Raw genomic sequence first — 15,255 nt, forward strand, 5'->3', positions numbered from 1 at the left:
ATAACAATAGACAGAGCGGGGACTGGAATGATGGCTCAGTGGTTAAGAGCACTGACTGCTCTTCCAGAAGTCCTGAGTTCAATTCCCAGCACCCATACGATGGTTCACAAACATCTATAATGGGATCTGATGCCTGAAGCACAAAAAAAAAAAAAAAAAAAAAAAAAGATGTTCACTGAGAAAGCCTGCCTTTCAAAAAAAATGGTGAGGTTGTGTGTGTCCTGGCTGACCTGGAACTTGTTGTGTACACCTGTACACCTGATGGGCCTCAAACTCAATGTGATATGTCTCCCTCTGAGTGTGGCAATTAAAGTTGTATATATGATACCCAGTCTCCCATTAAAAAAAAAAAAATAGCCAGGCCGGGCGGTGGTGGCACACGCCTTTAATCCCAGCACTCGGGAGGCAGAGGCAGGTGGACCTCTGAGTTCGAGACCAGCCTGGTCTACAAGAGCTAGTTCCAGGACAGGCTCTAGAAACTACAGGGAAACCCTGTCTCGAAAAACCAAAAAAAAAAAAAAAAAAAGACAGAGCTTCATTATTGAGCCACACCCCAGCCCTCACTGGGGGACTCTAGACAGGGGCTCTACCATTAAGCTAGCTCTCTTTCCAGTTCTGATGTTTCTTTCAGTGGACACTTAAACTTTCAGGTCCATCTTTGTAGAACTTCACCATCTCAGAGTCCTTACTGGGTATGGTGTTGTGTGTCTGTAGCTCCAGCCATAGAGAGGCAAGAGGACCCACTAATAAAGTGTTCCTGCACAGTCTGGGCTATGCAGTGAGACCAAATACAGCAAGTATCGGGTTTCAGGGTGGAGCCCTCTTTGAGATCAGAAGGGCCTTTGGGGGTACTTAGTTTACATCCTCCTGCCTCATGGGGAGTCTCAGGCAGAGTCAGGGGAGTCTCCTGCCCTAGGAGTGGAGAGGACTCAAGGTCACGCATGCTCAGATGAGCCACCAGCCCCAACAAACTCTGTTCCTTGTGGCTTCCCAGACAGGCTGGTGTCAACATGTCCGAGCTGGCCCCACAGCCTACACCTTTACTGTCGAAGCTAAAAAGGTGGCAGAGCTGGCGGGCGTGGCGGCTGCCTTGGGGATAAAGATGGCTGGTGCAACCGGTTCCCAGCCTAGCTTCCTCCTCCTGGCTGGTGACCAAAGCTGCATCTCTGGCCCTGACTACACCACCCCCCCTCCTCTTAACAATGGGTCAGCATGAACAGGGCCTTTTGTTGACAGCGGTAATGTCTTCCAGGCCAGCCTCAAACTCAAGAGATCCACCTGCCTCCGCCTCCTGAGTGCTGGAATTAAAGGCATGCGCCGCCACCACCTGGATGATTTACTTTATTTTTAAGTATGTGTATGTGGGGGCTGGACATGGCTCAGTGGTTAAGAGCACTGGCTGCTTTTCCAGAGGTCCTGAGTTCAATTCCCAGCAATCACATGGTGGCTCACAATCACCATAAATAAGTTCTGGTGCCCTCTTTAGGCCTGCAGGCACACATGTAGACAGAACATTATATACATAATAAATAGTCTTTAAAAAAAGAAATAAAAAGTGTGTGTATGTATGTTACTATGAGTGCAGGTGCCCTCTGGGGCTGGAGAGGGTGTTGGTTCCCTTGGCGCTGGAGTTCCAGGCAGCTGTGAGCTGCCCTACATGGGTGCTGGGAACTGAACTGGGGCTCCGCAAAACAGTAGGAGGGGCCCACGGCTGCTGAACAATCCAACTCCAGGCTTCTTTCTTTTCTTTCATTTTATTTCTTCCTTTTTCTCTTTGTTTTTTGGGACAGGGTCTCTTATTGTCTAGACTAACCTCCAACTTGCTGAGTAGCCAAGAATGAGTCTTAATCCTCTTGCCTGCACCTCCCAAGCGCTGGGAGGGAGGGGTGCACCACAGACATGTGAGCGCTTGACTCCAACCTGTTTGAATTGTATTTTGAATTGTATTTTCTTGCTTATTAGCACGGTTTTGTATGTGTGTGCTCCTGTGAATGGTGTGTGTGTGTGTGTGTGCAGTGCGTATTGTGTGTTTCCCTCTCTGTGTATTTCTGTGTGTGGAGTATGTCACTGTGTATCGTATGTTGGAGTATGTCACTGTGTATTGTGTGTTGGAGTGTGTCACCATGTATTGTGTGTGTGTAGCATGTCACTGTGTATCGTGTGTTGAAGTATGTCACCATGTAGCATGTGTTGGAGTATGTCACCATGTATTGCGTGTTGGAGTATATCACTGTGTGTCAAGTGTGTGGGGTATATCACACATGTATTGTGTGTTGGAGTATGTCACTGTGTATCATGTGTGTGGAGTATGTCACTGTGTATCATGTGTGTGGAGTATGTCACTGTGTATCATGTGTTGCAATATGTCACATATGTATTGTGTGTTGGAGTATGTCACTATGTATCATGTGTGTGAAGTATGTCACTGTGTATCGTGTGTTGGAGTATGTAACCATGTATCATGTGTTGGTGTGTCTCTGCACATGAAAGCCATGGGTCAGTTTCCTCCACTACCACTATCCGCCTTATGTGTGGTTGTTTTTTAAGATTTTGTTTTATGTATGTGAGTGTTTTACATGCATGTATGTTTGTGCACCACATGTGTGCCTGATGCCCGTGGAGGCCAGAAGAAGGTGTTGGGTCCTCTGGAACTGCAGTCACAGATGGTTGTGAGCTGCCATGAGGGTGCTGAGAATCGAACTCACAGAGATCCTCCTGCCTTTGCCTTCCATGTGCTAGGATTAAAGGCGTGTGCCACCACCGCCTGGCAGGAATTCTTTTTTCCTTGAGGCAGGGCTCATTCTGTAGCCCAGGCTAGACTGAGTACACTCTAGCCTAGGCTAGTCTGAAACTAGAAACCCTTTATGGCTGCCTCCTGAGAGCTGACATTACAGGAAGGCACCTGCCTGGCTCATAGCTGTTGTTTAAAGGGAAGAGTGGGCTAGGGCTAGGGCTTGGTTAGTGGCGTGCATACGTAGTATGTATGATGCCCTGGGTTCATTCCCAGCACCACAAACCCACTTGGTGCTCCAAGCCTATATATAATCTCAGCACTCAGGCCAGAGGGGCAGGAGGAGCAGAAGTTTGAGGTACTTCTAACCTACATACCAGTTTCAGACCAGCCTGTCCCAAACAACAACAACAAGAACAAGCTGGAGAGATGGCTCACATGGCTCACAACTATGTGTTAACTACAGTTCTAGGGACTCTGACGTCCTCTTCTGATCACCATGGGCACAAGCATGCAGGTGTGCAGATGCTCATACACATAGAATAAATAATCTAAAAACACAACTAAAACCACACAGCAAACTTAGTGTACAGGTACAGACCTATAAATCAAGAGTCTTGGAGGTCAAGGCAGGCCAAGGATCTTGAAGCCTACGTAGTTTTAGGTACATAAAGTTTTCAGGTCACCCTGAATATTTAAAAAGACCCTGTGTCACTGGGCAGTGGTGGTGTGCGCCTTTAATCCCAGCACTCGGGAAGCAGAGACAGGTGGATCTCTGTGAGTTCGAGGCCAGCCTGGTCTACAAGAGCTAGTTCCAGGACAGGGTCCAAAGCTACAGAGAAACCCTGTCTTGAAAAAACAAAAAAAGAAAAAAAAAGACCCAGACTGGAAAGATAGCTCAGAGGTTAAGAGCATTGACTATTCTTCCAGAGTTCAATTCCCAGCAACCACATGGTGGCTCACAACCATCGATAATGGGATCTGATGCCCTCTTCTGGCCCGCAGACATACATGAAGGTAGAATGTTGTATACATAATAAGTAAATAAATCTTTTTTTTAAAAAAAGGCCAGGTGGTGGCTCACACCTATAATCTACAGGGAGAGTGAGTTCTAGGACAGGCACCAACCAAAGCTACACAGAGAAACCCTATCCGGAAAAAACAAAACAATAACAACAACAAAAAAACCACAACAAAACCCTATGTCAACGTGGAAAGTGAAAGGGTGGATGGAGGAGTAACTCGGTGATAGAGCCCCTGCCTAGAATCCCCCAGTGAGGGGCTGGGGTGTGGCTCAGTGGTAGAGCCCCTGCCTAGAATCCCCAGTGAGGGGCTGGGGTGTGGCTCAGTGGTAGAGTCCCTGCCTAGAATCCCCAGTGAGGGGCTGGGGTGTGGCTCAGTGGTAGAGCCCCTGCCTAGAGTCCCCAGTGAGGGGCTGGGGTGTGACTCAGTGGTAGAGCCCCTGCCTAGAATCCCCCAGTGAGGGGCTGGGGTGTGGCTCAGTGGTAGAGCCCCTGCCTAGAGTCCCCCAGTGAGGGGCTGGGGTGTGGCTCAGTGGTAGAGCCCCTGCCTAGAATCCCCAGTGAGGGGCTGGGGTGTGGCTCAGTGGTAGAGCCCCTGCCTAGAATCCCCCAGTGAGGGGCTGGGGTGTGGCTCAGTGGTAGAGCCCCTGCCTAGAATCCCCCAGTGAGGAGCTGGGGTGTGGCTCAGTGGTAGATCCCCTGCCTAGAATCCCCCAGTGAGGGGCTGGGGTGTGGCTCAGTGGTAGATCCCCTGCCTAGAATCCCCCAGTGAGGGGCTGGGGTGTGGCTCAGTGGTAGAGCCCTGCCTAGAATCCCCCAGTGAGGGGCTGGAGTGTGGCTCAGTGGTAGAGCCCCTACCCAGAATCCCCCAGTGAGGGGCTGGGGTGTGGTAGAGCTCCTATCTGACATGTATGTGGCATTGTCTTTAATCCTCATTACAGCAATAAACAAAACCAAACCAAACAAAACAAATCAACAAAATGTCTGGTGGTGTCTCCTGGTCCCTAGTAGACATTCATTAAAGTAACAATTATTTTAGCCTCAGTTCAATACCCTATGAGGGGTGATGGAGAGATTCTTTGTCTCCAACTTTCTAGAATGGCTTAAGACTTCTAGGTAGATAGTGGACACGGACTGGTTTTTTAAAGAATTGGCATTTTGGAACCTTAATGACTATAGAAACCCCCTATTCCCACCCTGTGAGCCTTCCTTGGGTTTGGGCCTGGAGGGGCGTGGCCTGGAGGGTCTGAGCGAGTTCTCCATCCGGGCAGGCACCTTGCTCCGGCCGGCACCATGGACAGCGAAGCCTTCCAGAATGCCAGTGATCTTCTGGATCTGAACTTCCAGTGTGAGCTGGGGGCAGGGGCGGATGGGCAGGGCCCGGCAAGGGGACAGGGTGTAGGAGGCGTGGTCCTGACCTTCACTCCCACACCCAGCGCTGGCCATGAAGCACATGGACCTGAAACAGATGGAGCTGGACACCGCGGCCGCCAAAGTGGATGAATTGACCAAGCAGTTAGAGTCTTGGTGGTCAGACTCGCCAGCGCCTCCTGGCCCACAGGCTGGAGTCCCCCCTAGGGTGAGCTTGGTGACCCCCGCTCTGACCCCCTCAAAGCCAGCTTCTCTCCATGCCCTAGGGGAGGCTTGAGTTTCTAAGGTTGTTTAGGTTGTGAGCTCTGTAAGACCATCTAGAAGAGAGGGGCATGTAGATATAGAAGAGAGTAGGCTCTTCCTTGCTCTAAAGGCAGCTAAGGCGGAAGGATCATTCCAGTGCCAGCCTCAATCCTTCACAGTGAGTTCAAGGCCAGCGTGGGCTACACAAGAGGCTGTTTGCCTGGCATGAATGAAGGTTTGGGTTCCATCTCCTGAACCATATAAAATCAGGGCTTGTGGTACACACCTGTTACACTGGAGAGATAGAGGCAGGAGGATAAGGAATTCACAGCCATGCTTGGCTACGTGAAGACCCTCAGGTAGCCTGAGCTTTGTGAGACCCTGTTAAAAAGACAATTTTATTTTAATTTATTTACTTTTTAAGATAGGGTCTCAGTATGTAGCCCTAGCTGGCCTGGAACTCACAGAGATCTACCTGTGTCTGCTGGGATTAAAGGTGTGAGCTTTGCCCCCCCCAAACACCCCCAGTCAGGTTTCTTTGTGTAACAACCCAGGCTGGCCTCCAACTTGCAGAGATTTGCCTGCTTCTGCCCTTCTGCCTCCTGAGTGCATGGATTAAAGGTATGCACCATCATGCCAGGTTAAACTCCCCCCACGCCCCAGACAGGATTTTTCTGTGTAACAACCCAGGTTGTCTTGGAATTCTCTAGAGATCAGGCTGGCCTCGAACTCCCGCTTACCTTTGCTGGGATTAACGTGGGAAAAAGGGGGGGAAAGCTTACATGCAGCAAAAGACCTTTTCTTAAATCGTATAAAAGAACCAGTAACAAGCTAGAGCACCCTCGCGCCCAGGCTTTGCCCTCACTCTGCACGTGCAGGCCTACTCTGACGTCTCCGCATTGATTTTCCTTTATCTACGCTGATCTTTCCCACTTGCCCCCTATTGTCTCCTCTGACTCTTCCGTGCCCTACTTACCCACAGATATCCCGGTACAGCACCAGCCCCATCCCAGAGCATTTTGGCAGCAGAGGGTCCCCGCAGAAGACATCCACGGATAGCACAGAGACCCGTTTTGGACGCTCGGAGAGTGCCCCGTCCCTGCACCCCTACAGCCCTCTGTCCCCCAAAGGCCGGCCGTCCTCCCCACGTACCCCCATTTACCTGCAGCCCGATGCCTACAGCAGCTTGGAGCGTGCGCCATCGCCCAGACCCCGTGCCTTTGACGGGGCTGCCAGTCCCCATGGCCGGGCTCCGTCTCCGCGGCCTGGAGCTAGCTCGCTGCGCCAGCCGGGCCCCTCGACGCCCTTCGACTACCTGGGTCGCGCAGGGTCCCCCCGGGGCAGCCCTCTAGCTGAGGGACCCCAAGCCTTCTTCCCGGAGCGCGGACCTTCCCCACGTCCAACCACTGCAGGCTATGACTCACCGGCCGCGTTCGGGAGCCCCCTGTTGGGCGCGGGGGGTAGTGCCTTCGCCCCACCGCTTCGCGCACAAGGTGCACGGGGACCCACTCTTAGGGAGGTTGGCCGGGTCTAGCCTATGCTTACACCCTCACTCACGCACCCCTTTTCCCAGACGACCTGACGCTGCGCCGGAGGCCCCCGAAAGCCTGGAACGAGTCTGATTTGGACGTAGCTTATGAGAAAAAGTCTTCGCAGACAGCGAGCTATGAACGTGAGTGACGGAGGATGGGGGGGCACCTGGACGACAGGAGTCTGAAGTACATCCTAACGATGTGTGTTTTGCAGGGCTGGATGTTTTCACACGACCTGCCTCCCCCGGTTTGCAGCTCTTACCCTGGAGAGAGAGCAGCCTGGATGGGCTGGGGGGCAGTGGCAAGGTGAGGTGCAGGTGGGCAGCAGGGAGTGAAGGTGGAGGGTCCAGGGTGTGTGTGTGTGTGTGTGTGTGTGTGTGTGTGTGCCTTTCCTCATGCTCTTTATGGTGGGAGTCTGAGGATTGAATCTAGAACCTAGTTCATTCTAGATGAGTGCATAGCACTAAGCCACACCCTAGCCACTCCCTGAGGGATTCTAGGCAGGGGCTCTATCACTGAGCCACACCCCAGCCCCTCACTGGGGGATTCTAGGCAGGGGCTGTACCACTGAGCCACACCCCAGCCCCTCACTGGGGCAGTCCTCCTGCTTCAGCCTCTCCTGCTGGGATTACTGGTGTGGGCTATCACACATAGGTTCTGTCCTTCCCCTCACCCCCTTGTCCTTACCTGTCTAAGTTTCTTTCTCTCACCTTCCCTCATCTTTCCTTTCTCTCCCCCTGCCCCAGGACAATCTCACCAGTGCAACATTGCCACGCAATTACAAGGTGTCCCCTCTGGCCACCGACAGGCGTTCTGACATCGGCAGTTACCGCCGCTCTATGGGCTCAGCTGGACCCTCAGGCACTTTGCCCCGCAGCTGGCAGCCCGTCAGCCGCATCCCCATGCCCCCCTCCAGCCCCCAGCCCCGCAACGCCCTGCGCCAGCGCCCCATACCCCTCAGCATGATCTTTAAGCTCCAGAATGCTTTCTGGGAACACGGAGCCAGCAGGGCTGTGCTCCCGGGATCCCCCATCTTCTCCCGAGCTCCCCCACCTAAGTTGCCTCCTCAGCCACCCCCACAGCCACCCACCCAGGCCCAACCTCAGATGCCCCCCCAGCCCCAGGCCCAGGCCCAGCCTCAGACTCCAGCGCCTCAACAGACTTGGCCTCCCGTGAACGAAGGTGAGTCGGCCGAGAGGATTCCGGCTCTGTCTGGGGACCAGAGTAGCTGCGCAGCTGCGGCCAAGCCTGAGTCCAGACACTGAACCCGCAGAGAGCCGGGCCAGATAACCATGGGAATGTACACAGTGCCAGGATTATGGAGTGGTTGAGCAGAGCCCTGGGAGGCTTAGGACTTGTGCTTTAGCCTCTCAGAGCCCTGCGTTCCCTGAGTATAAACGCTGAATCCCAGTACAATCCTATCTTTTGGGACATGGTACTAAAACCGTTATCAGGTCTTGAAAATAAGGCAATGCATAGAAAGTCCACATTGCCCACCGTCTCCTTCAGTGCCAGAGGGGTTGAGCTTGAGCCTCTCGGAACTGCTGACTTGCTGTGTGACTCGGGATAAATCGCTCTACCTCTCTGCGCCTGTTTTTCCCACTTGTGAAAAGAGCGTAACAATGTTTACCTTGTAGGATTGTGGGGGACATTGGGATGGTGGACAAAGACCAGTAAAAAAAGAGGCCCTTGAACACCAGCCTTCTACTCTGGAATTTTCTGCGTGAGATGTTAGGGGGTGAAATTCTTAGGAACCTAGAAAACCGAGTTTATTGTTGATGGTAGGAATGCAGATTCCAGAAACAACTAGCTGTGGGACTTTGGGCAAGTGGCTTTCCCTCTCTGCGCCTCAGATTTCTGTTCGTAAAATGGAGATGGTCACTGATCTTCTCCATGACAGAGAAGGGTGATGGGGATGTAACTCCGTGGGTGGAATGCCTATCATGTGCCCTGGGTTCACTGTTCAGCACCATAAATAAATAAATCTGACATATAGATGCTCAGTAAATGGAAGCTACCATAACATTATATATTATGTACAGCCCAGGCAAAGTGTAATCTAGAAAGGGCAAGTAACTGCCCTGAGGTCACACAGCACAGGAGCTGGTTGCACCCTGGAAGTTGTAGGTCTTGGGAGACTCCTAGTTACTCTTCCTCTGATGGGGCTCTTGTTCTCGCTAGGCCTCCTCAAGTGCCCTGCCGAGCTGGAGCCAGAGCCGGAGCTAGAGGGGCTACTGGCTCCCGTGCTGGAGGCGGGGGACACAGATGAAGGCACTGTCACTCGGCCTCTCAGCCCTACCAGGCTGCAGCCAGCGTTGCCACCCGAAGCACAGACGGTGCCTGAGCTGGAGGAGGTGGCCCGAGTTCTGGCAGAGATTCCTCGGCCCCTGAAGCGCAGAGGCTCCATGGAGCAGAGCCCTGCCGTAGCCCTGCCCCCTACCCACAAGAAACAGTACCAACTGATCATCAATAGACTCTTTCATCGGCACGGCGGCCCAGGGCCTGGCGGGCCCGAGCCAGAGTTGGGCACAATCACAGAGGGATCCGAGGCCAGGGCAGGGCCCCCTGCTCCTGCCCCACCAGCTCCCGTCCCACCCCCTGCACCACCCCAGAGCAGTCTTCCAGAGCAGCCTCAGAGCGTGGTAAGTCACAGGAGGAGACGACAGTATGTGTTCACCTCTGATACAGCTTTGTAAAGGAAAGTCTTCACCGTATAGTGGTTTAAATGAGACCTAGTGTTGCACCCAGAACCCTGTCGCCTCGGTTACACCACTATCCGTGGAGATGACCCTGGCTTCATGACCCAAGATGGCACCCACCGTGCTGCAAAGGAACCTGGGAAATGTAGTCTTTTGTGTAGACAGGGCTGGCGGGGTGCTGGGGAAAAGAGAGAGACTGGATGTATGGAGAGTTGACCTGGCTTGACACCTTGGCTTCTTCATTTGCCAATGCCTATGCCCAGCATTCCTTCGTGAATCTTAATTTTATAGCTGCAATTGATTTGAGTTTTCAGTGTGACAATGGGTTTATCTGAGACCTGGAGACCAGTCTATGGTGCCTACTTATTCTGGGCACATGTTCTGTCTCCTTGTGAAGAGAGAGTCTCTGGCCCCCAAGACTTTGGTCATCAATGTTTATATGCACCAACTATAGAGTTTTCCTCCTGTCCCCGTTTACTCAGCTGTATGTCCTAGGGCCAGACACTTAGCCACTCTGTGTCTGTGAAATGGGTGAGAACAGCAGTGCCCCCCCATGGGTTTGCCGTGAGGAGTGATTGCTGCCTGGGATGTGACTGTGACCCTCCCATCGTGAGCACGACCCAGGAATTTGTTCATGCTACTCTGTTTTGTTTGTTGTCATTGTGTGTGTTTGTCCCATCTTTTATTGATTGGCAATTCAATTACCAATGCCAATTGCTAATCAATTTGCAATATTAATAGCAATAACAAATCAAGGAAAGATATCTTTGGCTCCGTTTGAGGGTGCAGTCCATCGTGGCAGGGCGGGTACAGCAGCAGGAACAGGAGGCGGCTCCGCCGTCAAGAAGCAGACAGATAAATGCTGGTGTTTCGGTTTCCTCTCCTTTTCATTCGGTCTCTCACCCCCGCCCATGGGATAGTGGCACCAGTCCAGGTGGGCCCACTTTAATTAACCCAATCTAGACACTCCCTTGCAGATCTAGCCAGAGATTTCTTTCCTTGGTGATTTTACGTCGTTATTTTTATCTATTTACTTTTTGGTTTTTCGAGACAAGGTTTCTCTGTTTAACAGCTCTGGCTGTCCTGGAACTTACTATTTTAGACCAGGTTGGCGTCGAACTCATAGAGATCTGCCTCCTGAGTGCTTTGATTAAAGGCGTATGCCCCCGTGGCATGACTTAATTTATTTATTTTCATGTGTATGTATGTTTTGTCTGCATTTGTGTCTGTGCACCATGTGTGTGTAGAGGCCAGAAGAGGGATAATTTCAGATCCCATTAAACTGGAGTTATATAGGTCTTTGGGAGCCAGCATGTCAGTGCTGGGACTTGAACCTGGGTCCTCTGCAAGAGCCAGTGCTCTAAACCAGTGGTGAATTCTAAATCCCACTAAGTTGCTAATCAAAATTAATGATCACAGTAGTTTTGTGGGTTTTTTGTTTCTTTGAAGATATTCTTTTTTTATATATTTATTTATTTATTATGTATACAATATTCTGTCTGTGTGTCTGCCTGCAGGCCAGAAGAGGGCATCAGATCTCATTTCAGATGGTTGTGAACCACCATGTGGTTGCTGGGAATTGAACTCAGGACGTTTGGAAGAGCAAGCAATGCTCTTAACCACTGAGCCATTTCTCCAGCCCTGAAGATATTCTTTTCTTCTTCTTCTTCTTCTTCTTCTTCTTCTTCTTCTTCTTCTTCTTCTTCTTCTTCTTCTTCTTCTTCTTCTTCTTCTTCTTCTTCTTCTTTTATGTATTTTCAAGACAGAGTTTCTCTGTATAGCCCTAACTGTCCCGGAACTCTCTTTGTTTTTTTGTGGTTTTGTTTTTGTTTGTTTGTTTGTTTTGTTTTGTTTTTCTGTAGCTTTGGAGCCTGTCCTGGAACTAGCTCTTGTAGACCAGACTGGCCTCGAACTCACAGAGATCTGCCTGCCTCTGCCTCCTGAGTGCAGGGATTAAAGGCGTGGACCCCCACCACCTGGCTCTAAGCGGTCCTCCTGCCTCAGTCACCCAGTACTGAAATTGTGGACATGCTCTACCAAGCTGTCTTATAGGAATAATTGCTGTGAAGACCACCTACTCCATGCCTTCCTAACTTGCTCTAAGCTCTCGGGATTCTGGATTCCAATGTCATAGGAGGACCTGATAGTTGTAAAGGACCGATGGACAAGGGCATAACCAGCCCTTGTACCTTCTCACCTCCCTGCCTAGGTGTGGAGCCTCCTGGACCATGGGGTGACCCGGCCCCTGGTCTGTTTCTCCCACTGAGGTGTGGGTGGGCAGGCCTCACTGAAGCCCCACTTTCTCCTGCAGGAAATGCGCTCAGTACTGCGCAAAGTGGGGTCCCCGCGCAAGGCCCGGCGTGCGCGGCTCAACCCGCTGGTGCTGCTGTTGGACGCAGCACTGACCGGGGAGCTGGATGTGGTACAGCAGGCGGTGAAGGAGGTAAGATGTCGTGCGTCCTCCCCACCCACGTGACAGCATAAGGAGCGCACAGGGTGACAGGCGGGGCTAAGTCCTTCTCTTCCTGTTCCCAGATGAATGACCCAAGCCAGCCCAATGAGGAGGGCATCACCGCTCTCCACAACGCCATCTGTGGTGCCAACTACCCCATTGTGGACTTCCTCATCGCCGCGGGCGCCAATGTTAACTCCCCTGACAGCCATGGCTGGTGAGTCCTCCGCATGCCCCTGCTGGGAGGTAGGCAGGACTTTGGCACGGGCACTTGCAGTAGGGTGGCGCTACCAGCTGAGACCTCGCTCTCACTCATTCCTCTGCCGCCAGGACACCGCTGCATTGTGCAGCTTCATGCAACGACACTGCCATCTGCACCGCCCTGGTACAGCACGGTGCGGCCATCTTTGCCACCACTCTTAGTGACGGCGCCACTGCCATCGAAAAGTGCGACCCTTACCGAGAGGGCTACGCAGACTGTGCCACCTACCTGGCAGGTGCGAGGCTGCGCCTGAGGTGGGGGGTGGGGATGGGGTAGGGGCTGTGTAACCCACCTGGCAGATGCACGTGGGTGGTTAGAGACTTGGGAGCTGTATCATTCAGAGTGTACAACTCACCTGGATTCCACCTGAGGGGCGAGCAGCCGAGATGCCAAGTATGCCATCCTGCTGCTGTGGTGGCACACACTCGTATTCCCAGCTCTAGGGAGTCAGAGGCAGGTAGATCTTTGTGAGTTGGAGTCTAGCCTGGTCTACATAGCAAGCTCAGGCTAGCCAGGTCTACAGAGCAGGACCCTGTCTCAAGAATGAAAACAAACATCCTGACAACCGTTTTGGGAGGCTGTTTAAAGGCTGGGACACTCGTAGATGTGTCCGAGCTCACATCAGGTCACTCCGGGGACCAGACTAAACTGCACGAGAGGGACAGCCAGGACAGACCGCACCAGAGGCTTGCCCGTAGTCTCTCTCAGACACCTGGAGAGGCATATTGTGTCATAGCTTGACATTAGGGACCATGGAGCAGAAGGATTTAACACTGTATGAGGTGGAGATAGGGGCCAGGCACGCAAGCCCGTCCCTAAGGCTGGGGGATCGTAGTTAGAAACCAGCTGGGGTGGGACGAATGACAACTGTCTGTAACCCCGAGATCTGACACTCTCACACAGATGTACCTACAATGCACACAAAATCAAAAAGCAATAGATTCTAAAAGGGAGGGGGTGGTGGCGTATGTGGATGGAGCTCAGTGGGTAGAGCGCTTGCCTAGCGTGACAGAGGCTTTGGGTTCTGTCCCCAGCACTGCATAAACTGGGCGTGGTGGATCCTACCTGTGATACCACGGCTTGGGAGGTGGAGCCAGACAGACCAGAAGTTCAGGGTCATCGTGGCCTGTATACCTAGTTTAAGGTCAACCTGAGACACATTTGAGGACGGTGGGGGCCTGGAGAGATCACTTAGCAGTGAAGAGGGCTGAGTTCAGTCCCCAGCACTGACAGTTCCCTGGCGGCTCCCAGCCATGTTACTACCGTTCTGTGGGATCCGATGCCCTCTTCTGGTGCGCAGATGTACATGCAGCCCCCGTCTACATAAAATACATACATAAGCGATTTTAGCTGCTGAGTGAAGGCAAGCTGCCCATTTTGACACACCAGGGGTCACCCTGCCCATTCCAACCTCACCCCCACCCACAGGCAGAGGCAGGCAGCTTTCCAGGTGCCCCTGTGTGGCTGTGGCCCTGGCCCTAGCCTGACTTTATGTATTTTCAGACGTCGAGCAAAGCATGGGACTGATGCACAACGGTGTTGTGTACGCACTCTGGGACTACAGCGCTGAGTTTGGGGATGAGCTGTCCTTCCGGGAGGGCGAGTCAGTCACCGTGCTTCGGAGGGACGGGCCAGAAGAGACTGACTGGTGGTGGGCTTCGCTACATGGCCAGGAGGGCTATGTGCCACGCAACTACTTTGGGGTGAGCCAGAGGGGACCCAGTGGGAGCCTCCTATTAATGGGTTTGGTTAGGCTGCTCCAAGAAAGAGAAAGAGCCGGGCATTTCTTGTTATACCTCTACTTTGGAAGCTGAGGCAGGGGAATTGCTAAGAGTTTGAGGCCAGCCTGTGCTACAAAGTAAGTTTTAGGTCAGCCTTAGTTACAAATAGGCTTCTTTCTCTCTCTCTTCTTTCTCTCTCTCCCCTCTCTCTCTCTCTCCTCTCTCTCTCTCTCTCCTCTCTCTCTTTCTCCTCTGTCTTTCCTCTCTTTCTCCTCTCTCTCTCCTCTCTCTCTCTCTTTCCTCTCTTTCTCCTCTCTCCTCTCTCCTCTCTCTCTCTCTCTCTCTCTCTCTCTCTCTCTCTCTCTCTCTCTCTCTTCCTCTCTCTCCAGTCTCTCTGTCACATCTGCACATACACATACACACAGTTCATTGTGATGGAGTCCAGAAGAACCCATTATTGGCTGTGCTATGATATGGGTAAAGGGGATTCTAGATCCCTTTCACTCAGGAAAGTAGATGACAACCATATACATGTTCCCGCATGTATTCCTGCTCCTTGCCAGGGGTGTGGCTGGTGGTGTGATGGCAGCCCCCCTTCTTGGGGGTGGGATAAATGGAGCTGGACTCCTGGTGTCTGATGGTCTCCTTCCCTTCAGCTCTTCCCTAGGGTGAAGTCTCAGAGGAGCAAAATCTAGCAGGAATGAAGGACGATTGTCAACGAGAAAAGTGCAAGCCAGCCTGCCTTCCACCCGGACCTTCCTAATCCAACTACTGCTGAGTTTACTTTCGCCCTAATCTCCAGAGGGGTGCAGCCTGCACCAGAACTTCTCATTCTTCCAGACGCTCGAGGAAGGGCAGCCCCAGACTTAAGATTAGGAAGCCACCTTAGGCATTGGGGTGAGGTGGGGCTGAGGACCTTTGTGGGCAGGAGACCCCACATGCACATTTGCCAAATCAGATCTGGTTCAAAGAACCTCCTAACTGCCAGCAAGCCCCTGCACTGTCGCAGCTGACGCTGACAGGGTGACCCACCCCTTCATTGCTGTCTTCCCTTCCCCATTCCTTCCAGCAGCCTTGGGGCCTGGGTGAGGCGCATGGCTCCTTAGCAGGATGTCAGCTCCCCACCTCCCCAACCAAGTGCCTTCACACCTGTGTGGCTTATGTTTGTAATGACACGGGAACTGTTTCCTTTATAAATAAAGGTTGTTTGCACAGACATGAA

At 52.3% G+C, this 15,255-nt stretch overlaps 1 protein-coding gene across 3 annotated transcripts in view; it reads left to right on the top strand.

Annotated features, from left to right (window-relative positions):
• Positions 1 to 15,255, top strand: part of Ppp1r13l (protein phosphatase 1 regulatory subunit 13 like) — a 20,805-nt gene extending 5,550 nt beyond the window's left edge. For 2 of the 3 annotated variants that reach the window (XM_038338719.1, XM_038338718.1), the window contains exons 2-13: positions 5,025 to 5,101; positions 5,190 to 5,332; positions 6,350 to 6,860; positions 6,941 to 7,039; positions 7,114 to 7,205; positions 7,646 to 8,081; positions 9,081 to 9,541; positions 11,910 to 12,041; positions 12,134 to 12,267; positions 12,381 to 12,547; positions 13,816 to 14,015; positions 14,690 to 15,255. In XM_038338719.1, the coding sequence (XP_038194647.1) occupies positions 5,047 to 5,101; positions 5,190 to 5,332; positions 6,350 to 6,860; positions 6,941 to 7,039; positions 7,114 to 7,205; positions 7,646 to 8,081; positions 9,081 to 9,541; positions 11,910 to 12,041; positions 12,134 to 12,267; positions 12,381 to 12,547; positions 13,816 to 14,015; positions 14,690 to 14,728 (2,469 nt within the window). In that variant the 5' untranslated portion in view covers positions 5,025 to 5,046 and the 3' untranslated portion in view covers positions 14,729 to 15,255. The remainder of the gene's footprint in view (positions 1 to 5,024; positions 5,102 to 5,189; positions 5,333 to 6,349; positions 6,861 to 6,940; positions 7,040 to 7,113; positions 7,206 to 7,645; positions 8,082 to 9,080; positions 9,542 to 11,909; positions 12,042 to 12,133; positions 12,268 to 12,380; positions 12,548 to 13,815; positions 14,016 to 14,689) is intronic. The other variant, XM_042055501.1, reaches the window with a different exon arrangement.

Source organism: Arvicola amphibius, chromosome 8, assembly GCF_903992535.2.
Source record: "Arvicola amphibius chromosome 8, mArvAmp1.2, whole genome shotgun sequence".
In the NCBI taxonomy this organism is placed as follows: domain Eukaryota; kingdom Metazoa; phylum Chordata; class Mammalia; order Rodentia; family Cricetidae; genus Arvicola; species Arvicola amphibius.